At 34.8% G+C, this 25,524-nt stretch overlaps 2 protein-coding genes across 6 annotated transcripts; one reads left to right on the top strand and one right to left on the bottom strand.

Annotated features, from left to right (window-relative positions):
* The first annotated feature begins 294 nt into the window (after positions 1 to 294).
* LOC122014502 lies at positions 295 to 4,457 on the top strand. 4 transcript variants are annotated; one of them, XM_042570738.1, is made up of 9 exons: positions 295 to 459; positions 529 to 729; positions 803 to 941; positions 2,799 to 2,869; positions 3,041 to 3,101; positions 3,236 to 3,255; positions 3,345 to 3,460; positions 3,896 to 3,992; positions 4,157 to 4,457. In XM_042570738.1, the coding sequence occupies exons 1-9, from the start codon at positions 348 to 350 to the stop codon at positions 4,261 to 4,263; spliced, it is 924 nt and encodes a 307-aa protein (XP_042426672.1). In that variant the 5' UTR covers positions 295 to 347; the 3' UTR covers positions 4,264 to 4,457. The 4 variants fall into 4 exon arrangements, with proteins under 4 accessions (XP_042426672.1, XP_042426670.1, XP_042426671.1 ...); XM_042570736.1 differs by having other exon boundaries at positions 3,185 to 3,255; XM_042570737.1 differs by having other exon boundaries at positions 3,038 to 3,101.
* A 1,195-nt stretch (positions 4,458 to 5,652) lies between these two features.
* LOC122017624 (ubiquitin C-terminal hydrolase 13-like) lies at positions 5,653 to 24,657 on the bottom strand. 2 transcript variants are annotated; one of them, XM_042575280.1, is made up of 32 exons: positions 24,485 to 24,657; positions 24,141 to 24,207; positions 23,818 to 23,959; positions 23,542 to 23,699; positions 20,432 to 20,697; positions 20,144 to 20,362; positions 19,955 to 20,063; positions 19,774 to 19,889; positions 19,077 to 19,175; positions 17,946 to 18,055; positions 16,687 to 16,761; positions 15,317 to 15,395; positions 15,077 to 15,223; positions 14,924 to 15,004; positions 14,721 to 14,840; positions 12,829 to 12,951; positions 11,737 to 11,814; positions 11,477 to 11,565; positions 11,123 to 11,231; positions 10,364 to 10,432; positions 10,175 to 10,285; positions 8,819 to 8,874; positions 8,556 to 8,733; positions 8,360 to 8,461; positions 8,212 to 8,283; positions 8,015 to 8,080; positions 7,605 to 7,670; positions 7,342 to 7,428; positions 6,846 to 6,962; positions 6,571 to 6,645; positions 6,417 to 6,503; positions 5,653 to 6,286 (listed from the first exon to the last, which is right to left on the bottom strand). In XM_042575280.1, exons 1-32 carry the CDS (start codon positions 24,512 to 24,514, stop codon positions 6,245 to 6,247), a joined length of 3,345 nt encoding a protein of 1,114 aa, XP_042431214.1. In that variant the 5' UTR covers positions 24,515 to 24,657; the 3' UTR covers positions 5,653 to 6,244. The 2 variants fall into 2 exon arrangements, with proteins under 2 accessions (XP_042431214.1, XP_042431215.1); XM_042575281.1 differs by having other exon boundaries at positions 24,141 to 24,204.
* Positions 24,658 to 25,524: the final 867 nt, after the last annotated feature.

Here is a 25,524-nt window from a genome sequence, read left to right as displayed (position 1 = left end):
TTTTTGATAATGTTAGGCGCTTTTGATGAGTTGTATTTCATCAAATTTTATTTTCATGGCAATTGTTTGCATTGTATGTTAGGTTATATATGCAATAAAATTAATCTCCAATCGTCAATTATGTTTATTGTTTTTTCATTTGAAATGGTAAGTCAATTATACCAAACAATCATATTAATGCAATGATAGTATGTATCGGTTGTAAAGGGCCTTCTTTTGTATGAATTTTGACGAAACTGCCCTGGCAATTTGAAACCGAAACTTTGGCGCCGACACGGCGTTCTTTTTAGTTCTGAGTCGGAGCAATCGTTGTTGTCGGTTGCTGGACCAGAAGCGTGGAAGCCCAGATGGAGAGCGCCATCTCCGCCTTCTGCCAATCCCTCGCCGCCTTCTGTCATCACGTCGACACCGCCTCCAAATCCCTCTCCGACTCCATCCAACGCCGCCCGATTCCCCTCGGTAATGTAGAAAAGGGATTTCACCTCCCCCCTCACTCCCTCTTTGATCTGGTCCTTCCTTCTCCTCCAGATTCGGCTGCATCCGCCTTCTTGCAATCAGTCGATCGACGGATCTCCTCAGCCAGCGCCGACCTCGACCTCCTCGAGTCCATGGCCTTCGGCACGGTCTCCTTCGAGGAGCTCCTCGGCCACTGCAACGAGGTCTTCAAGAACAACCAGAGATACATCGCCGACCTCGAGGAGAGGATGCAGAGTTTAGGATACGTCCCTGGTGAGCCACTGACGTGAAACCCTACTATCATTATTTCTATTTTTTTGCTTTCTTGATTTGAGTTGTTGCGCAGAGGTAGAGTTGGAAGATGACGAGGTTTTGGATGATTCGAAGTTTATGAGTCCTGTGAGTGGATTTCAGAAACCTTCCTTTGAGTTTGGCTCGGTTTCTGTTGTTCGGTCGAGCAGGAAGAGGCTAGAGGAGGATTCCTTGTATCCTTTCCCCATGGTTTCTTGCGAATTCTTTATGTTGATTCTTTGTTTGATCTATTGATAATAATCTTTAAGTTACTGCCTTTTGTTCTACATTTCAGTTCATTTTAGAGTAACGTGCAATCAAGAAATAAACTAAATCGATGCAAATCGGTTGAATAACAAAGTCGTCAATGATTGGAGATTCCTTCTTTAAGCTTGCAAATTATTGCTCAAATATTTCACTCGGTAAATTTCGTTATTAATTATTACTTTGTTGTATTGGTTATACAGGTACGTCAACTTTGTTTAATAATTTGTAGGTTGTGGTAAGATTTACCAAGCATAGGAAAGCAGAGTAGTCACTAGTATGAATGGGCTTGTTTGGATAGGAAAAAAAATTGGAAGAATTGAAGAGTAAATATGTTTTTTTCCTCTTCGTGGTTAGGAAGAGAGAACAAGAGGATTTATGGCTCTCTTATTTAGACAGTAAGGACAGGATATGAGTTTAGTTGAAGAGAATTTATTCATCTGCAACCCACAAATGCTCTTCCTATAAATAAGAAAAATTTTGAGGAAAAAAACTCTTGACTAAATTTAAAAAAATGCAATTTCTACCCACTTCAAATTGTTAGTGTTACAAAAATAAAATTAACTCAATCAGCCATATTAAGCAATCACTCTAATAATTCCTTGAATTGGTTAGACTTGTGCTTTCCAAAATATTTAGCACAAAGAATATACTTTTAAGAGTTAACACATGTGGCCTAACCAATGATTCATTAAATTAGGCCATTTAGCTGGAGCATGAAACAGATAATAAACACAGAGAAAACAACACTAACAAAATCATTTTCATGGACTTCCCAAATCAAGGGAGAATTACAAATAATGAAGGAAGAGAATTCAACATAAACACTACGACAGTTAGACTCATAGAGGGTGATGATGATTTCCTCTTATGATGAATTCTCTCCACTCTATGGCATCATGTCTTTTTCCTAAATATCAAGATCCTAACCTTTAGTTGGCTAGGCTTGATTTACCTATTTGTACCTAACTGCCTGTTATTGTGTTGGACTTTGTCAATTGTCATGACCCAAATTTTTGTAACGTTGAACTTTTTGTCACCCTACTTGAGTTGATCTGTTTCCCCAGTGGTCAACAACACAAGGGCTAGCATAGAAGGGCATATTGCTTGATGAGTTGATGGTCTTGTTTGTCTGACCCTTAAGTTCAAGAACCTTCCCAACTTCAACCTTTCTTTGGTTAGCTTCCTCGCAGCAAGTTAGACACTTTGAGTCATGCATAACCTTTGATACATTTGTTTCCCTATTTGAGCACCACCCGATCCTTCTGATTGATTTAAAGTTTTTCAACGTCTATTGAGTTTAGGTTAAGAGGCAAGGAAGGGTAGGGTTGAAAATTTCAAATTTCAAGGCAGGTAAGCATATTTGTGGCCTTTTTTTTCTAAAAAAAAAAAAAAATCCACATCCACATGGAATTAACCCAAATAGTTGGGATTAACATGGCTCAATGTTGATTTCGAGGGAGTTGGAGAGGGTGGGGAGCGTAAGTTTTAAGCTTTCTTTTCTTTTTATTTATTTAATTTGGTGCTGACTTGGAGTGGGCAGGAAAAGTTTCATAAAATTGAGTTGGTTGTCCAAAACACTTGATATTCAAACATAAGCTTGGATTACAGTTATTATTTTTATTTTTTAGTCTCATATTACTTGATATCTTATGTATGTATATAATGGGAAAAAAAAAACTCAGAAGTCTATGAAATTGGCAGTTTGACTCTCATGAATACATGTGAAACATCTATATTCTTTTTAAGCATGTACCACTAGCTATTCTTTCCTATACATTTATAAGATTTGAGGATTCCATTTCCTTGCAAAATCTTGGTCTTTCAGATGCTGGTCTGGCAACTTTAGCTTTAGAAGGTTAGAAGACCTCTGAATTTATATTAAGAAATTATATAATATGCATTAAATGTCATATTAGCATGTAACTTTCTTGCTTTGACCTGCTTATCTCATTACATGCTTATCCAATATACCTCAAAAAATTTCTAACAGAATATCTTATGTAAATTTAAACTTTTATTTTAGCAGGTTATGACGCAGATGAGAGAGGTCTTTCAACCGTGAAAAAAAATTCAGGAGAAACAATGAGGTTAATTTCACAAGATTTTCTGTCTAGATGTTTATCTTCTTTTGTTATCTTTCTCCTGTATGCCTTCTGATGTTTTTCTGTAGTTATTGTAATGACATAATATCTGACAAGATGACTTTGCCTGGATATTCAAGACATGCCCTGAATGCTTCAGGTGTTGGAGTTTATCTAGTATTGACTTAGATGGTTAAGATAGCAGTAGTTCTTCAATTAGCACATCCTGACCTCTTTCATGTGAAACAGATTCATACAATGATGAAATTCCAGTTATCAGAAATATTGCCAAAGCTATAGTGTGTGCATCTAGAGATGACTATGATGACCTGCCTGCTTACATGAAAAGTCTGGTATCATGGGAGGTAATTGCCAACATTATATCCTAGAGAATTCCAGTTAACAGTTGAAGTAACATTCAGTGTGATAGCATTATCAGTATCTTATGTACGAGGATTTTGGAAGCACAATGAACATGTAGAATTTTGTGTATAATAACATAATCAGGATCTTGCATACTTAAAAGTTAAAAACATTTGTAAAAAGGGTAAGGGGATTCAGAAAGCACAGTGAATATCTCTTGTTAAATCAATTGCTTTAGGAACATGCTTATGAACATTTCCAATGAATTGAAGAGAAAAGTCATTGACACTCCTTGGCTACATTTAGTTTTTGGCTGACCATGCCTTTCAGTATTTTCCAAGACACATCAAAAAGTTAATAATTTTTTCAGAATGTTGCATCCCATTATGGAACTCATTGATTTCTTTATTGACTTTTAGCTCTTTTCACTTCTCTAGGAGTTGCAGGAAGCTGTGGTCAAGATTAATTCTTTCCTCTCTGAACATAAGCACAATGATGTGTTAAACCAAGATGAGATTGAACAAATGGGGCTCGGTCAGCATTCAATTATTTGTTCCTTAATTTGAATATAATTTCTCAGGAAACTACCTTCTTTCTCTCTCTCTTTGCATGGATGCTCTCAGAGCATATCTTATTCTGTAGATCATCTCCATGAGATAAGCCATGGTTGGCTAAAGCCATCTGACTTCTTATTGCAGGGCGAAAAGCAAGATCTTACTTGTTACTTCTTCTGAGGATGAATCAGTTTGTTGCGGAGACAATCGACAACTCTGTATTCTACAGAGTTCGCCCTGTTTGCTCGTAGATTTGTCATTGGTGAAGTTTCGCCCAAAATATTATCAATGAATCAGGTTGCTTTATGATTGTTATATTCAGGTAATCAATCTAGGAACTATTATATGACAGGGTTTGCTATCTAGTATGCATCTCCACGAGAGAGGCTCATTGTTTTTGTAAAAATTTTGAAGTAGCAAATATATTGCTCATCGTATTTTCCAAGGGATATTTCCCGCATCAATCTTTACTGCATTGTTAAATAGATACTAGTTTAAGGTACTAAATAGATAGTAGTTTTATTATTCCTGGGCTATAGTATAGTGGTAGAATATTTAGATTATCATCTAGATATCTGTGGTTCGATCTCTAATTATGATAAATTTGTAGGAATATTTTTTTTCAAATTTGACGTATAGCGAAAGAATGTTAAGTTCTTGGGTTATTCATCGTGAGCATTTTCTGATTTACTCGGTTGATGAAAAAATTTTATAAGACTGGGTTGGTCATCCCAAAGCTAGTTGAGTTTATTCTTTTTTTTTTTAAAAAAAAAAAAATAAGTAGTTTTATAGCTTAGGGCAATAGTGCAGTAGTAGGTGGTTGTTTTCTTAGTTTCTTAGATATTTAAGGATTAAGTTTTAGTTTTAATGAATTAACAGATGAATTTTTTTAATTGGTGATTGACCTTAAGAATGTTGGGTTGATAGGTTGTTTGTTGAGCACTTTTTGATTTATTTTATTAGTTGATGAAATTTTTTTGTAAGGCTGAATTAATTATTATGATAATTAATTGTCATAAGTTGTATATACAGTATGAGTTTAAAATAATAATAATAATAAAAGATAGTCCTATAATTGGATTGTGTAGATATATACATTCATAGTTGTATTCCATTCAAATTCAACTTAGCAAAACATTCAGTTTATATCATTTGATATAATTTGAGAAGAATTAGGGTTTTAAAAAAAAAAGTTTATTTGATCCTCAAAATCCATGATGTGACGGAAGAGTTTGTTATTATTATTTGAAAAAAATAAAATTTATACGATGTAATTGTCTTGTATCAGTTTTGAATTTTCCTTTTCTTCTTCTACGGTTAGAAAGATAATTGTTGTTTATGCCGTTGCATATAATTTGTTACGCAGTGCATTTTATCGAATAGAAAAAACACGGATGTTATTATAACCCTTGCAATTGCATTCGTTAATAAGAATTGACATTATATTCCTCCCGAAAAGCAGAATAGATCTAACAGTATTCTCAACATCTCTGGCTTATGGTCGGACCACTCAAAAATACCATCACCAGATGAATGCAATGTAGAAAGCGACAAATCCTTCAACATAAAACCAAGAGATGTTGAATTTGCACGAGGAACAAAATGATGCGCTGCAATTGGTGGTCACCACAAATTATACATAAAATTAAAAGGTGATGAACTTGGAAAAGGAAAAGATGCATGAGATGTGTTCTCATCGCAAACAATATAATGTGTATGAGCATTCAACGAAGCAGTTTTCAGCACGTCTTTTACATGGCCTTCATAGACTAAGACAACCAATACAACTAAAACCATCCCATGTTACAACCCCAATTGATAAATACGTGAAACGTATATCATAGGTAGGAAGGTAAATAAACACAAAGCAAAAGCTGAAAAGAGAACAAACTATACCCTTGTATGTGCCCCCCTAATCCAAAATCTTATCTACTAAGTTACACTAAACCAAAGATAGAAATCTAACAGAAGGCTTGATCGAGCAAAACCTATCGAGTTTTAATAAAAAGAGGGTGAGCCGTTACAAGAACTCAAGATCAAGCATCAATTCTCTGATGTTTTCCCTCCAAAATGGCCATGACACTCGGACCAAAAATATCTTGGTTAAAAGCCTCTTCACTCTACCTCACCTTTTCTGCATTGATCTTAAGAATATGCAGATCATTCTCCCCTATCCATGAATTGGCGAGCTAACAGCATGGGATTCCATGGGAGCATATCCTGATGACTTTTTCAATTATAAATTTTCACCGGCTTCTCAAATGTGTGACGGTTCTGCATGAGAATATAGGCCTTCATATATAAGAATACTGAACAAAATCCAGTGGAATTTGCCTAATCGTTGGAAAGTGTACAAATTAATTGAAAGGCCGATAGTGAATTTGAATGGAAAAGGCTAGATTACCTGATTAGTTGTGTAAGCTCTTTTTGGAGCAGTGTCTGAATGCTCTAAACCAAGAAACTGTTCCCAGGCTCCATAAATATCTCTTCTCTGCACCAATTAAATCATATGCTATAGAGATTGACAACAGAAGAAGAAACACCAAAAACAAATATACCTGAAATCTGTTGGATACTACATCTGAATCCTGGAGGTATTCAGGGCGACCAAGTGAAATAAAAGCAAACTTCCACTGATTGAACAAAAGATTTGTCAGATTCAATGAATATAAACAAAGACAGTAATAACAAAGTAAACTAGTATATTTGGCAATACTTCAATTTAATGCAAGACATGATAAAGGACCCAGCTAGGTACGAAATCCTGATCTTTATAATAAAGGAAGATGTAATATAAATGAGCACTGAATCACTAAAGTAACAAGAAAAGTACCTTTGAAAATTCATCATCTGGAACTTGCAGTTTCTTCTGAATGCGTATCTTGACATTGGCTAAAGTTTCACCTTCCTTAATGACTAAGAAGAAAGGCTCTCCAAAATTCTGAACTTGCTGCAAAGAAACAAAAAAATGTGAAGTTCATAGGGAAGTTTGTCTTCACAAGATAAATAGAGAGGTAAAAAGTAATCATGGATCTGTATAATAATGCAATTAGCTAGCTAGTCTAGTTTTTGGGGCAATCCTTTAAGGTATATAATAAAGCAATTGGAAATATGTCTCTGTCAGTGCTAGAGAGTAAAGCATGTGGACATCTACACAAGGCAATTAAGTAAGAATGGGAAAAAGTTTCAGTACAGGTAAAAGAAATCACACAAGAATTTGTTGGCAGAGAATATAAAATACACCAAATGGTAATTATTACCAAAAGATAAATGCATCTATTTTATTTAAAGATCCAAAAAATAGCACAAGTCAAACATATTATACTCGCCATTTGGTTCTGATTAGGATCTCTATTAAAATGGTAAACATGAATCAAGCGATCGTGAGGCCCAAGGTTTTTCTCTTCTTCTGGAATCTGCAAGGAGAATACCCAATTGATCATAAGATACCATTAAATCACAATATTTGACACAAAATCACACAAGTTTACCTTGAAAAGGATAGGTCTTCTAACAGAGTTGAAACAACACAATAGAGCATGTAAACAATAAATTTCAGATAAATGTAAAAATATCCCCAATACAAACTCACCTCCTCTGCACACAAAGTCCAGTACTGATCATTAATGTTCTCAATCTTCTCACCAGGAGGAAAGATCTGCATGGATAAAAAGTAAGATGAAGGTTAAAATGGCAAATAGTTAGACAAGAGAGGAATTCTAAGTGTACGTAGAAAATATTGGCTTATGTCCAGTAGGATAGAATTTGACTTTGAAAATGAGCCTTAGGAATTCATACAAGCAAATCCTCAGTTTTACTGCACATGTCACATACAAGTTTTCGCTAAATTGCAATCAGGCACGTTAGTGTTTATCTCAAGACCTAATAGATGTAGCAGAGTTGACATCAGGCTTTTAGGGATCACATCCCAAACAGAAAGTCAGTATTAACTGTATGAGCTTCTTTCTCTTCCCCTAAGAGTAATAATGATAAAATGGGTACCTTGTAGATTTTGTGATAGAAAACCTCAAGCAACCTGAGTTCAGTATCAGGACGAGAGAGCTCAACCTAATATACAGAAATAAGCATTAGAAGTGGTAAAACACTGATAAAGCAGCAAAATATGGCCAATTAGACACCCAAGGTAAAAACTTGAATATTTTAAAATAAAAAACAAAGTACACCAGGAATGAAGTTACCTTAGTCTTTAGGTCATTGATTACGTCAGCCACAGTGCTATTTTTTGGAAGTCGAATGCTGTGAATTGCCACCTACAAATGAGACATCTATGTTACAAGAAAATTTCATAAAACAAGGAAATATAAAGAATAGAAAGATCAACCCAACCTCCTCTTTTGTAGCATGGTGGAATGCTACTTTTAGAGTTTTTAAACCTTGCAATTCAGGAAGAGGAATATCCAATATCTCATAATACAATATATCAGATGTCTGCGGCAATTAGACTATCATCCATTAATTCACTAAATTTGCTATAGACAATAAGCTTCTAAACGATAAATTATTGAAAAAATAACAATAAAACCTGGTTATAATGAACCAGCATGTCTGAAAGATGATCCACACCACGGTACTTAATTGGTTGTGGTTTAGGCTGCTGAGAATAGCAGTTATGAGATGTAAGTCGAATTTTTGTGGGATCATCTAGACCAAGATGGCGTGCAACTCTTTCAACAACATCATCATACGCAAAGAGTTTAGATCTGAACCGATATCATATGAGAAAAAAGGCTAGTAAAATAACTTAGCCAGATAAGTGTTAAAGAGAATATTTTTCTCAAAACTTACAGTTCCAAGGAAAAATCTTCCTCCTTTGGCTTCTCCAAGGATCGAAAATGAACAACCTATAACCAAAAATTATGCAAGCCTTGAGTACAAGCCTCTCAAACCGCAGGTAGGGAAGAAAACAATGTGGAATTTAGAAAATGAAATCTAATCAAACTGGCGACCAAGAGTTAGCCAAACTCACACCAAGTGAGCATTTGACCATCACATTCTCTCTTTGAAATTTAGATGGAAAGATTTTCATAGAAAAAATTGTACAGCTTTCCACCCTTATTTTCCTCATTTTTCTTCCAAGTACATGACTGTAGTTTCTGCCATCTCTTTTCTTCTCTCTTCCATTCCGTCCAATTTAAAGAACTAAATATGGGAAACTTGAACTTCATTTTCTTTAATCAGGAAATCTGACTAAACAAAGTGACTCATGGATTAAAACTTTTGATTGCACCACCAAGTACAAGTGAAACATAGTAGTTCGATTTGAATGTTTCGCATGCTTACAATCTTTCTAGAAGCATCAAATTGGAGTAGTTAAATATAAGTAGATTCTTCTTAAGACTATGAGAAAATTAGAGGGAAAAGAAAAAAAAATAAAAGAAATGCTACACCCTTAATTTTCAGATTTACAAAATTTGTAAGAAGTAAAGAATCTGCAGGATGCATCTCAAGTTTGATTCTTCCCATCACAAAGTTTCCTCTAGAAAACATTCCCCCTTGAACTTCAGCCATGGTTTTGAAAAGTATCTGTCTGGGTAAGCATTACAGCCACCTAGTCAGACTTTCAGCGAAACACATAGATGATATACAGTCTAAGTTGATGTGCACTTAAAAATCTTATTTGGTTCTAACCAAACAAAATTTACTTAAAATCCTAAGCTGCCCTATGTATTGACTTAAAATATTTATTTCAGTGCATACCTACCTAGCTGCCAACCAAGGAAGGATTTCAAAGATATTCTTTCCTTTAGCATTAGACCATTCCATTGTGAAAGTAGGAGGTTGAACCAACTGACAGAGGACTTGCAGCTGTATAGAAGCTCAATAATCTCGCATGGTAAGGTTCATATGGTGTCTTGCTCCACTCTCAAGGGCGACAAATAGTAAGTCAATTTAGTATGGCATACAGATACTACCAGTACCTTACTGAACACCAGCTACATGGTACAGACAGTTTTTGAAACCTTGACTTCAGTATCTAATAAAACTTCTGGATCACATGTATAAAAGGCTGCCATTATTCAATAAATTTGTCTTCTTAGGGTTTTCCAGATAACTCCATTGGAAAAGGCTACAAGTCTCCAGATGGAATTACATGATGAAGCATTCTAGGAATGACATTTACTAAAGTTGAGGAAGACAGACCTGGCGGTTACGAACATATTCCAAGAAAGAGGGAACATCAGGATACTGAAACTCATCTCTATTTGCTGATGTTAAAGCTCTTTGATAACAAATGATATCTCCATCTTCAAGCTACATTCAATGAACAAGTTAAGTGAAGAAGTGGAATTACAGGAGAAATGTAAAAGAACTATGTATCTATATAGATACCTGGCTTGATTTGAAAGAAATCTTCTTATCAATGCGTTCACACATAACATTTGATTCGAACTTTATTTCCTATACATTGTAGCAGAGCGAAATTAGATCCTTATCTGGTATTAACATAAGACATGTAAGTAGATTATCAAGATACTTTGTTAACAACAAGTTAGATTCCTCTGTTTAATTAATACAATAAGACATCTATATGAGAGTCTTAACACAAGTGAAAAGGATATCTTTCAATAAGCTACTTCTGGGACAGTTCTAAACTGGAACTAGGATATCAACTTGGATTATTTATTGAAATAATATCAAACTTTCTTTGTCCGAACTGTAATCAACAGCTAAAAAGAAACAAGTTCCTTCTCTTGTCAACAATTAGTTTGGCCAACTCCCACCTTCTAATAACATGAAAAACCTTGGAAACTGAAATATTAAGCATAATGAAAATTTTGAAAACCTTTAAATGGCAGCTAGCTTGTGAAAAGAATTTACAATTCATCATTTCTTTTATTATTTTGCTAATAAAAATCATGCTTTAACAAAAGATGAGGTCAAATTGATGTTGCACAGAATATTTAAATAATGATCAGTTTAACACATGACTAGAACTTCAAAGATCATGTAATTCCAACTTAATATTTATCTTTAGTATTAAGAGTGTACTCTGCATTGATTCTTTATCCCTAGCTATGAAGAACATATTTGTAAACCCAAGTTAAAGAGATGAAGGAATCCATTGCCTCCATTGCACGTAAACCACACCTCATAAAGTTCAATTTCTTCATTTGCAGAAAATTCAGCCATTTCAATCAATTTTGAGAGTATGTCAATTGGTTTCCCAAGAGCCTTCACAAACAGCCTTCCTACAAATCTACAAACACAAAAGAAGAATAAATAAAACATTAAGAGAAGATTGGCCCATAATAAGATTCTCTTCCATTATATATTTTTGAGGATTTCCGATCAGAAACTACTTTGATAGCAAACAATAGCCACCTATGTAAACAATAAAAACTCCTGAATTTCACATTGGCAGGAATTTTTGCACTAAACTACTCTTTCAGAAGAAATAAGGTAAACTCGTAATCAAAATAATTGAGAAGGAATAAAGCATACCTCAGATCTTTTTTTTCAGGGTCATAGAGCTTGAAGAAAAGTAGTATGTCCTCCTTTGTTTTTAGTGGTGGAGGAAGAGGGTGAAGATCCTAGGTCGCCACAATTGATAAAAAAATTGCGTCAGGCAATACGAAAAGAACATGAAGCTTTTGCTGGAAAATATCTTCACCTTTATTATAGATTATGAGTACAAAATACAGAATGTCAAAAGGAAACAACCCAATATGAGTGGGTTGCACAAGACTGAAAAATGGATTTACCGGTCCAAGCTCTACTTCCAAGAAAAGCTTCAATTCAGCATTATGTGCCTTATTTGAAACCTCCCTAAGCTCTCCAACCTATACATGTTTATAGAAATAAGACAAGCAACAGTTTGACACTAGGGATCATCCATGATATATATGCAATAAACAGAAAATAGTATCAATCAATATTAATTTGTACACAAAAGGACCACATGGAAGTACATGAAAAAAATCACTTCAATGAAGATGACATGAACAAATGTTTTTAAAAAATTGGAACAATTTATGGGGGCACAAAATCTATCAAAACGATGGAATATACAATCTGGAGTTGGACGAAGAATTATAAAAGCAAATTGAAGGTTTCGACTTCAATATCACTAAACTATGTACCGACATTCACTCATGTTCGGCAAGTACTTCAGGTCTGGATGAGGCTACTCAAACTCCTTGGCATTCACTCTTTGTTTTTTTTGCAATTCACTTAACACATGCCAAAAAAAAAAAAAAACTAACTCTATTAATTTCTGTAGAAGCCCAAGGAGCCCATTCCAACCCAAATGGCAAGGCATTTAGGTGAAGTTCCTTTAATAGTTGAGCAACACCAAGATGATCTCACTTACCAATGCAATACTAAAGGGAGGAGTTCTTTGCTCTCTTCATAATCCCTCAATCTCCACATCATTAGAGGTGAAGGACAGACTCAGGTATCATGTTGAGGTTGAGTGAATAAATTCCATCTCAAATTAACTAGTCACTGCGAAGGACACCCACTTATGATATTAGACATTATAGAATATCCTAAAAGTAGCTCCAATAGATCCCTTGGTCCATCAAGGGCTGAAATACATGTGAAAGCCCAACAAAACCCATTCCAATCCAAAACACCAAGATACTAAGGAGGAGATCCCTGTTTAAGAAAATCTCAACAAAGCACAAGAAAATAGGCACACTGATTTTCATGTTCACTTGGCCGAGGAAAAGAAAGGCAGTCTAACATAGGTGCAATATCTTGATAAAAATTGCGTAATAAACAGTTAACTTTTAGTTCCATGTTTTACAGAGAACATTTTGAAACAAAAGTGGACAGAACTATACTATACTTACGGACTGAGCTTCTTCCTGAGGTAATAAAGGCCGATTGGGTCGATATGTGTGGTTTTGCCGCTTGGCCCACAACCAGAACCGTTGAAACTGCACTGGAATGCCAAATTCTATAGCCACCTCCTCCTGCCAATGAAATTGTTTATGCATAGATTAAATTTGCAGGCCAATAAAGAAGCAATACAATGATATAGGGAGATAATGTATAATGCAGAACCTGGGTCAGTTAAACCTATATTAAAGGTGTTCAAACAAGAATTGTAGGATCTAAGTCAAGTAACTGTCATGCATATGGCTGATCTGACAATGCATATGAATGTGAGAATTCTACAAGGTGAACCAAACCAAAAAAAGTCAAAAATTGAATCCACTTCTACTATAGTGCATCTATCATTTGTTAAGATGATCAATGAATATTACTAATTCGTATTGCTCCTGTCTTTTCCTCCATACAAAATAGAATAGCTATTTTGTATTTTCAATCCCTAACATTTGAAACTTCTTCTAAACAGAACTATAATTTCATATCATCATCATTATTTAAAGGTAACTACTTTGGATTGGGAGAACCAATATTTGAAATCTCATTTTGTGCTAAGAATTGGTCCCCAGCCAGAACAACACAATGTCATGCCATACCAGGGTAAGATGACACACAATTTCAAAGGCACTAATGAGAAGAAGAAAGAGGAGAAAATGAAGGTGGTGAGGAGTAAAGGGGAGAAGAGGAGGGATAAGACCATATAGTTATTTAAGGCATGAGGCACCCAAAATCGCATAGGTGTTATGGGGCCCGAGGCGCACTATGCAAAGTGAGGAGTGCGCCTTAAAGACGCTTTGGGTATAAATTTTTACAATTTAAACATATATAGAGAATTTCTGTCAAAATATTTCACTAACAAAACTATAATCTATAAAATATTAAACAATAATGTAAATATAAAATTCACTAACAAATAAACACATTATGCACATAATTTTTTAAAAAAACTTCAAATATCTAAATAATCAAAATCTTCATCATCTTCCTCAATCATATCATTATCATCATCACCAGATGTTTCGGATTTGTATAGCTGAATCTTCATCTGTTTCCTCAAGACTGATTTCTTCCTCCTCTCACAAGGAGCATGCTTAAGGTGCACATTGCCTAGCCGCGCCTTGCGCCTAGGCGCAGCCAAGCGAGTGCCTTTAATAATTTTTTTTCTAGCCGATCACTTTTTTTCTACCAGTCCATGAATGATGTCGGAGAAGTCAAAATCGCCCCTCAGTTCACTCAAGTTGAAGTCAAAGTCATTCCATTATTCTATCAATGTGATTGAAGTCTCAATGTCGGATCAATTACAAGAAAAAAAAATGATGCCCAAAGTCATTTTGTCATTCATAGGTCCTGGCCTACAAAACAAGGACTGCGGCGACATTAGCTTGGGCAAAGGATGAACATGAGAAGGATGAGCTTGCAGCTTGCTTGTAGGTAAAGGATGAGCTTGCAGCTCACTTGTAGACACTGGATGAGCTTGTGGCTCAATGCGTACGAACACACAGATGAAGGATGAGCTTCCAATGAAGGAACTGCTTGCGCACTTAGGATTTCCAACCTTGCATGTTGGTTGGCATGTGAAACAAAAAAAATTCACCAATGACTTATGGGCATAGAATGAAATTTGAAAAGCTGGGCAAAACTATAGTTTCACATAAAAGTATTGAAAAATACTCATTGCTTTAATTATTATTAAAGATAGGACGAGATGAAATATTTCATATTGTAATAACACAGCTTAAAACTTATAATAAAATAAGCCTGTTAAAATAATATATAATTATGTGTATGTCATGATCTTGTGAAAACCTATTGGTTTCTTCCATTTGATCAACTAGCTTGATCACCTTTTTACCTTAAAATGGTTGAATGGCAATTGTTTTTGGATGCGAAAGCTCCGAACTTTGTCGTGGTCTACAAGATCAAAAAATATTTCCCTTCCAATTTGTTCTGTCAAATCCTCATTCCGAGCTACCTACATGGGTTACGGAAAAAAAGACTTATAATGCAGGAAAAATAACAGAAGATATCTCAGTACAATGGAACCCTACATCAAACCTTTATGATAGTGTAAAGGTGGGCCTCAGCTTTCTCTTTCTTCTTGTGCTCCTTCTCTTCTTGTTCTTTCTTTAGTCTAACCTGTGGGTATTAATCTGTGAATACCAGAAAGATATTTGACTACTATATAACTAACAAATCTCATCAACTTACTCTGAGATGCTCAGCAATGTCTTTCTCATCCGCATTACACATAATTTTCTCCTTATCACTTTCACGAATGTACACAAGCATATAAGCATTTGAATATTTAGTAAATTTAAATGGAGTATTGTTGAAGCCAGGATTTGTCTGGGGTAACTTCAAGACAAAATGGTAAAAGGCAGAAGCAGCATAAGAAGGGTTGCAATAAGAGACATTAGCATTAAACAAGATTGTGGTTATTTTTCAAACCTCCTCTTCACCACCATACTGCTCCTCCAGTGCCCTTTTTGCATCTTCCTTAGTTACCCTCTCATCATCAAACTTATACCTGTGATGAAATTTAGCTTAACTTCACATAGTTTATAAAAACACTAACTAATACTATGTAGCTTGCCCATATAGTTTAGGTAAGAGAACATGAACTCTAATTTAAGCATCGAGTAAAAAAGTGACTCCACTAAATTTCAAAATGAAACATAATTCATTCTAGAAACTTCACAGTGAATAGTCAATTCAGAAAAGAAACAATTAACTTTCTACAGTTAGGTAAGACTAATTAACTAAATAAAGCATTGCTCATAAGCTTATCAAATAATAGTTGCAAACGAAAAGCTTAACATAGCATATAATCATAACATTGAAGGCTTTCGTCTTGTTAGCAATACTGATCAACTGGGAACAAAAGCGAAGTACAATAAATAACCATCACACCCAGTGTTCTAAATGGTAGTCGAGACTGCCGCCTAGGTAGGAGGCGGGCATCAACTGCACCGCCTTTGCCTGAGGTGGTGCTTTAGGCGGTAACTCACCTCCTTCCGCCACCACCGCAACTGGAACCGCTGTCGCCATCGCCGTTTCCGAAAACGTCGCCTGGTGTGACGCATCTGGACTCATCGTGCTCGAACAGGGTACAATTGTAAATTAGGATTTAATTAAATAACTTTAGGTTAATAATTTTAATCAACTCATAATTATAATTGGGATAATTTAAATAAACTTAATTAAAGCCTAATAAAATTATCCCATTATATATATATATAATTTTTTAATATTTAGATTAAAATTTTAATTTTTAATTAATATATTTTATTAAAAATAAATATTATAAAGAATAATGATTATTTATAATATATGTATAAAAAATAGTAAAAAAAATTCAACAGCTTAGGCATTGGGCGGTCATTGACTATCCCGCTACCGTCTACTGTCATTTACAACACTGATATTTCCAAATAACAAGAACTCACTGCCTCATACATTTAATCACGGTGAAGCAAAAGAAGAAAATTCAAATAGTATTATGGTTAAGACAATATGAAATACACCTTTAGAAATGGCCAAATGAAGTCCATAACTAAGAGGCTGACAACATCTCATAGTGAAGGATTCAAAATATAAATGTGATTAATTCATATCTCAATTCTCAATCGAATCATCCGACTCTGTGCAACTAGTATAATGAATGACATTTGGTATTGTTTGCAACCATAAACATTTAGTAGTATCTGGTCTGGAGTATATTTGGTAACCTATGGCTGCTTAAGGGTTAATTCATATTTTCATTACATATACCTAACAATAGTGTATACTCTATAAGGTACAGGTATAAGGTTAAATACCACTGATCTGATAGAGTTGGTCGTATGAAAGCATAATAATGTCCTCCATGCACCCCACCACTGTGAACAAGAATGCTGCAAGCCAAGAGATTAAATAATAAATCATTGGAAATCAGCTAATACTAATTATTTCATATTAGACATTTACAGAGAAAGACAACTAAGCCAATGATCCAATAATTCATTAGGCAATTATGGTAACAGTTTTTCAACTTTAAACAGGCATTTATTAGATTGCCCCACTTACATTTATGAGAGTAGTTATATCTTATAAGACATCAATGCTGTTACAAGCTAAAATTCTTTTAACTAATTGTACCCTCCCAGTTTGGATGCTGAGGCTATATTATAAACTTGCAGCAACAACCACACTGAGTTTTGCTAGTCACCAAGACCAAGTTGTATTAAATTATTAACTATGACCCATCTTTGTATGTCATCCTTTAGTTTTCCTTTATTTCTTTAGAACCATTCATAATTTAGTATGATAACAATAGTCCTAATTAGAATTAAGATAAAGTCAATTTGGATTTAAAGTGCAGCATCATTCTCCAGCATGAGATGATTAATTTACTTAATTGGCTGATGAATTTTTCCAATTCATGATGGAACGTTCATGAAATCCAAATATATAAACTATGAATTCGGTCTCTTAATTTCATTGGTATAATGTAGGATCATTATTTGTTTTATATATACATGTTCAAGAGTCTAATGAGCAATTTAAATAACTAAATACAAATCAAAAGTATCTTTTTCCCACTATGATAGGAAAATACATATTTGTCTTGCATAGTTAATAATCAACTTTGAGATTTACATAGTTGAGATGCATACTCGTGATGAATTTGATGACAAAAGGGATCAATATTCTTGCAAAACAATTATCCAAATATGTTGTGAATTTAACACTTAAACTATATGCCTCTTTGGGACAGTTTCTTTTGGCAATGAAAAACTGAAAATTATATTGTGGTACAGAATGGCAGATAGTTAATTAGATGACCCTTCAATTACTTATATGGAAAAATTCATAATGATTTGACCACTCAAATATTTTAATCTTTAAACAAGCATTGATTGCAATTTCAACAGACTTCTATCTATAGGAAACAATTTTAATGATATTGTCATTTTGAATTTTATCAGATTAGTATTTCATAATCCTTCAAACCTAGTAATTTTTGCTCCAACTGTCTCTTAGGTGCAGAAGCTGTCATTTCTTATATTTAGTACCCTTTTAAAATTGAGAAAATTACCTGTGAAGAGTATAGAGGTTACAAACCCTCCTGTCTGCATCAGGAGAAAGATATCTACCATTATCTCTATCAAGGTCCAACTGAAGAGGAAACTCATACCGATCATTTATCTGCATTCCAATGGATGATTAATTACAAATATAGGGAGAAAAAAACTATACATACTATATGAAGTCATTTAATTAGTTCTTCAAGCTCAAAGTGGATCAATATATGTATTAATCCATTTTACTATAGTATTTCAAGCCCAAAGTGTGAATCAAAATATGAATCATGTTGATGATATCAACTTAAGTAAATGTGTTATTGACTCAATTATGCTGTGATAGAATGTATCCTATAATTGTCAAGGACAAAGATGTGATATTGAAGAATAATGGCTAGAATGAATCTATCACTGAATGAAACCATACTAATAGATGTATCTGAAGCTAGATCATCTCCCTTTTGAAGGAGATAAAGTTTATCGCCCTTGAATATTTCAGAGTATTAAACCCAAAAACTGAGCTAAACACCAAGAGTGTGTGCCAAGCTTCGAGATGGAAATAGAGATTTACTTTTATTAACTTACTGGGTCACATTAAGTAGATGATACAATCTTGTTGTCTATGTTCCCATAGAGCCAATGTCCCACATACGTGACCAAAGGAATATAAACAAACTGGAATGAGAGGAATGATTTACAAAACATCTGAATACTATTTAACAACTGAAATAGTTGTGCAAATATAACAAAGAAATGGAAGAATAAAAGTGAAACGTCAAATTTGTGTAGGGACTCATTGATGCCTTAAAATATGGTTTATAAACCTCTCTTTCAAGACCATTGTTGTGGTGTTATCTCATTTCATGACCCTAAGCAAAATTATCATCTATGATCTAGTCAGAGATGATATTTCAGTCAACATCGCAAATATTCATTTTGCAATCAAAATAAATTTTTAAAAATTCCAACACTTGATGCTCTGCTAGCCAGCCAACGCCTCCCAAGTTCCAAATCTTAGATAAGAGAGACTTTTTCATCATGTTACTGATAAATTTTTAGGAACTGAAGGAGAACTAGAAAAGCTATAATAAGCTACACATAAAAAAACCTGCATGAATGAGCCATAGTGTCAACAGCTCACTGACCTTCACCATTGTATCTCGCATGAAATCATATTCAAATCGCTTGAGTTGGAGTTGCAAAACTGGTGGGAAATCAATGAACAGAACACCTTTCTTAGCATCCTGAGAGAACATAATTATAGAGGTGAAAGTAAATCCTGAATCTAATAGAACCACACAATTATAAATAAATAAAAAATAAATAAATAAGGTATCGTCATAAAAAGAATGTACAAGTGTTAATGGTTCCATTTTCTAAATGCAGAGGACAATATGTTACATCCATCTAGATCCCTTAAGTTCCAAATTTAGTTTTTTTAGATTCTTAACAAATATCAAGCACTCATTGCTAACAAGCAAAGAAAATCCATCAGACAAGCATCCATAAGAAGAAAACAAGCAAATAATCAGTGAAGCCAGCATTATGTATTATGTACTATCATTTACAGCTCTAATGAGAATTATGCAGCAGTAGCTGATACATGTATTTCAACATCATAGACTAACATATCAGGTGCAAAAATTGAGATCATAACTACATAAACCACTACAAAGAAAATGCCAAGATGATAAGCAAATGTTACAACACTTAACCTGATCATAAAGCAGGAAAATGAAAAGTGAACGAGCAATTACTTCTCCATGCAGATACAGGCTTGATTTAAATTAACCATGGGCAAAAAGATCCATAAAAAAAGATCAGCATTTAAGTTCAACATACCTGTAACCCATGGTTTTCTGCTTGATATTTATTATCCCCATCAAGCCGCTCTACCTCAACATACTTATCAAATGAAGCATAAACATCACGGCAACCCTTTACATCTAGCTGCAGATCTATATAAAATACAACCAAGTAATTAAATAAAAATATATCCAAAAGTTGCAAAAGTCATACATACCATAGAAGGACTCTTTTCTAGTGGATTTGTAGTCCACATTAATGCATTCAATATAGTTCATGTGATGTCCTTCAAACAAATGCTGAATTGTGCCCTCAACCACAGTACCCTGTGTCAATATTTAAAGTACAACAAATTTAATGAATGAAATAGACCAATGTCAATATAAATCTTTTGCAATTTTCAAACCTTCATCTTATCTTCCAGTTTTTCACATAGAACTCTGTTGAGTTCTTGGACATCATGTTGCATAAAAGAATCATATGTGTCCCAACCAAAAGATTTCGTCAATTCCTTTGTAGCAACACTGTTGTCACTATATTGAAGTTTATAAAAAAGACTCTGCAGAGCCAGGGGAATGCTCCCAGAGGGCATATCATTCTCTGTAGTTGGCATATGATAAACAGCCTGGAAATAAGATTTAGGATCATTCACTAAGAATATCGATAATAGAACTAAATGAACATTCAGTTCTACCTTTCTGAAGTATGGAATGTGATACAGAGTCTGTAAAAGAGAGTTCATGTAACAAGTAGCTCCTTGGTTCTTAAGGCCAACATAACCTGTTTCCTTTTTCGAGTCATAACTCCAGTAATCTACAACCTTACGGACAGTAACTTCAGCTTCGATTACACATGAATCGTTAACAAGATATCCTCTACTTGGATCATAGAGTTCACTTAGGGACATAAATGAAGTAAAACCCCAGTCACTTTCTCGTCCATTAAATTGATGTTGCGTATCTGCAAATAGTAAAAAAAAGAAGAAGGTCAGCGTCAAAATACTGAAAGATATTTATACTGAAGCGGACAGAAGTCGTAGTTGTATCAACATTTGAAACTCAAAAGATACAAATGTCAAAATGCATATGTATGTGAGAAGCATTCCGAAAACTTAGACGAACATTCTAGAAATCTCCACACTATTTCTATCAAAAAGAAAAGTATGCTCATCCATAGAAAGCCCTTAATGTTGTCGCATTATCAAAAATAACAACAGCAACAACAACAACAGCAACAACAACCAAGTCTTATTCCATTAGGTGGGGTCGGGTATATAAATCCTTTTACGTCATTGAGCTCTATCTCCTACTATATCATCATCTATACTTAAATAAATTTTATTTTATTTTACTGTTGTTGACCAAGTCTTTTGTTTTATCTTCCTCTTCCTCGTTTGATATGTGTGTTTGTCATAGTTTCACATCGCCTAACTGGAGCATTTATTGGTCGTCTAAGTACATGCCTGTACCATCTTAAACGTGTCTCTCGGAGTTTTTCCTTAATAGATGCAACTCCGACTTTCTCTCTAATGCTCTCATTTCTTATTTTTTATTTATCAAAAATAAATTAAAAAAAAAACATCAGAGGATCTTCTTAACTGCAGATAGAATAGTTTAGTAACAACAGTTTAATTTAAAAAATTGGATATTTCAAGCAGTAACCATTATCAACCTATTCCACAAAAAGAAAAGAATATCCTTGGATCAACCTTATCCACAGTTCTCAATTTTGTTAGACCAAAGGGATAACAGCCATTTTTATTCAGAAAAGTTAAAACATAATTCTTAATAACATTCTCTTAAAGATTATTTTTATCATTTTAGGCATACTAAAAAAACATTTGCAATGACACTTAGTGGGCAAACAACCACTCAGATCACACACTCCCAGATAGAAAAAAAGACTGAGACAACCATCCATTCTAGAATAAATGTCAGAAATCTGAAGAGACTTCAACAGATATTACCATAGTAGTTAGAATCATATGATTTCTGATTCATATCTTAACAATACATTAGGATTCATACAAATTGATATGGTTCTTATATATGAATTGGAAAACTAAAAGAATTATTCGTTTGGTTGCATATAATCCAAAATAATTCTTATTTTATACAATTCTAGAAGTCATCAAAAGTTTAATCTAACCAACTAAAAGTAAATGTAATTCATTAAGAAATAAATTGAACACAATAAACTAGAAATTAAACTTAATTTATTATAAAACAATAAAGTGACAACGGATTTTATATTATATGATAGAAGCATAAAGCTCCAACAAAGTAGAATCTTGAAGTCAAAGATGACATAGAAGAAAAAAGTGTAGTGACTTAAAAGTCATTGCATTTCCAATTTGTCTTCAATTTAATAATACTAGTTTTTTCTATATCAAATGCATTTGACTAGGGTTGTAAACGAGCCGAGCCAAGCTTTAGGGTGTTTAAGCTTGTTTGATAAGGTAACCAAGCCGAGCCGAGCTTAAAATGAACCAAACTTTTAAAATGATTGTTCAAGCTTGGCTTAGTTTATTTTTTATGAGCTTGAGCTTGTTTGAAGCTTGGCTTGAGCTTGGTTCGTTTAGATGTTATCGAACTCTCAATTCAAACTTGGCTTGAGTTTGGTTCGGGCTTAGCTTGAGCTTGGTTCGTTTAGATATTATCGAGCTCTCAATTCAAACTTGTTTAATTGTTTGAAACTTTTATTGTTTGATTAGTTATTGAGATTGATAATTCAAGCTTATTTATTTTATTTTATTTTATTTTATTTTATTGTTTATTTAGCAAAAAGAGTTTTATTAATGAATATGGTTCATAAACATTGTTCACGAATATTAACGATCTGAACATATATGTGTCAAGCTTGTTTGTTTAGTTTAACGAGCTATTCAAACTTGTTTATTTAATTAATCTTGTGTATATTGAATGAACATAAACAAGCTCTTACCAAGCCGAACACTAAGCTTGTTCACGAACGCTTGGTTCATTTACGGTCCAACATTTGATCATAAGGTTTCCTAATGAAATAAACAATAATTTATATATTGTCATCTAGATTAATGAAAATCAACTTATTCCATCCATTGTATTATCCTGCTAAATGAGATACCAAAGCTATCAAAACTATATGAATTTTAACTTATTTTATAATTTTTTTTATTTGAATCTTGTGATTCACAATTTGGTGTGATTCCCAATTTGACAATTCACAAAAATGATTTACGACATGAATCCCAATTTAACAACCTTTGATATGACAATAGATATGAGGGAGAGAATATTTCTAGTAGCAGACATGTCAAGTGGTGGAAATCTTAAAATAGCTATAGGCAGTTTGTTTCTGAATTCAAAATGTGGTGAAATACTGTCAAACACATAGTTAAACAAACATTGAGGATATCAACCTTTCCGCTTACCAACAAGACAATTCAGGACTCTGTATTATGTACAACTTTAACATCTATCAAACTATTTGCAATATTTAAATATCAAAAAATTAAATAGTATGACTTGATCTTACAAATGAAACTAACTTCTGAATTATCACATTATCAGAATATTTTGATCTCTGCATCATGTTATCTTTAACAGTTGTTTTCTTAATTATTCAAATGAAACTAATAATTGATGTGTCACAACTATCAGAATACTTCAATCTCTGGATCATGTTATCTTTGACAGTTGTTTTGTATAACTTTTGTTTCAAGTTGTGCACTTGATTCCCACACCATATCAGACTCTCGTGCCTGCCTCTTTGCAACAAAATTGATGCATAAAAATGACCAAACATGAAAAAGAGATGAGATACCTTTTCTTATTGTGTACTTCCCATGAATTTGATTGACAACTGCAAGCGCGAACTGTGCATATCTATTCCAGCCATATGGTAAGGTAGCTGAATCAGCAACATCAAGATATATAGACAGGTGGTCAACATTATTTCCCTTGGGAAAAATCAACACTCGCCTGTGACAGCAAAATCAAGCATGAATCTTCAAACCCCTCAATTATTTTTCACTGACTAAGACAGATCGTGCACACCTAGAGAACAGAGACGCAGTGTGCACTAAATGTATCAGCTTACCACTTGTATCCCCCGACAAAAAAAATGTCAGAGTAGAGCTTCTTGGTGTTCGACCTAGAGAAGTTCTCAATTGACCACCTATATTTGAACGTAGGAGGATCCTCCAACTGATGATTCTCAGGTGCTGGCTCGGATGATATAACTATAACGATAACGAATGCGAGTTAGAAAAAAAAACACATAAAAATCAAAAACCTAAATTCAGTAGGCTAGACGCAATACGAAGCAGAGAAAGTAATTTCATTCTCCAATCAACAGAAACGTGCAACAGGCAACAGCTATCTTGAAATCAAAAACATCAACTAAAAAACAACAGCAGTCACCTTCCATCGGCTGGGGTCCCGCCGTGAACTCCTGATGTGGAACCACTATCTCCTCGTCCTCTTGCTGCTGCAAAAACCGAGGCATACAAATCAGAGCTCAGATCCATCAAAAACGGCCACGCCTCGATCAAAAAAGGCTCCCCAGTAGACACAAGAAGTGGGTCAATAGGCATCCCAATTTGACCCGATTCACGGGGCAAGTAGAGCCCCGCTCTCCCAACCCTAGAACTCATGCGAGCCGCGCTGGAGAGGGCGAGATCGCCAATTCGAAAGTACGACCCATCTCGAAGTAAAGAATCAACAACTAGGTGAATGAGCGGAGGCAAGTGTTGGAAGAAGCGTACGTCGAGAGGGGGCGGCGTCATCATAGTCATGAGTGACCGGTCGCTGCTGTGGCAGGGAAGATCCGGCCCAGGACGGAGGATCAACGGCGGAGGAGGGAATTGAGGAGGAGCAGGAGCGAAGGAGGGAAAGGAGAGGGGTAAGAAGAGAGGAAGAGACTTCCGACGACGAGACCGAAACATGAATTGGCCAAGTAGATGGTCGAGTGTCTCGCATAAAATTACGCGGGGCCCACGAACCTCCCTCGTGTCACCGTATTAGTCCGGGTGCGAACCATAGATGGGTATGCATGTGGGTCGACCGCAGGAGTGGCTGCTGTACCTTTCGCGACCCGAAGTTGCGTCCCCACAACAACTCCCTCCTCGTAAGGGTCGGATCAGTTCAACCAGAACACCTATATAGATCCGATGAATTGACCTGATTGATTGGACCGGCTGATAACGGTCAATAAGACAGTAACAATTAAGACAGAAAGTGACGGGGATAAAGATGGTCGTATGAAAAATTAGTCGACGTGAGATTAAAATCAAGCGGTGAAAGTTATATAGTCGTCTGAATTTGAAATTACTTGTTAGAATCTAGACATCAGTTAGAGGGGATGAATAATTGTTTATTTAAATCGTCGTTTCATATATCTGTTAATACGTAACGGAAATACAAATAATACTAACAAAAGAAAGATAACTCTAAGCACTATAATGAACAAGAAAGACATCAAACCTCACACGTTCATGTAACGTAGTTCAGAGATCATTTACTCCTATTCTACGGCTGTCCGTAAGATAGACAATCCCGATCTGTCGGTGGATGATTCCTCGGACAACTTTCGGCTAGCTTAAGTAGTTCATTGTGGGTGGAGAAACCTCGCCACAACCTCGCACAAATACACTTGATCACACGAGAGCTACTTGGCAGACTCTAATAAGAGTTAACCACCTCTATTTCGTCAACCTCAGTCACTCATCCCGAGCTCTCTTAAATAGAGCTCGAAAGGAATAGCTTGTTGTTCCTGTCGTTACCAGTCGACTGATCATACCACCAA

Source organism: Zingiber officinale, chromosome 8B (assembly GCF_018446385.1).
Source record: "Zingiber officinale cultivar Zhangliang chromosome 8B, Zo_v1.1, whole genome shotgun sequence".
Lineage (NCBI taxonomy): Eukaryota > Viridiplantae > Streptophyta > Magnoliopsida > Zingiberales > Zingiberaceae > Zingiber > Zingiber officinale.
The sequence above is the reverse complement of the archived record's forward strand: the minus strand, read 5'-3'. Positions and strand labels throughout refer to the sequence as shown.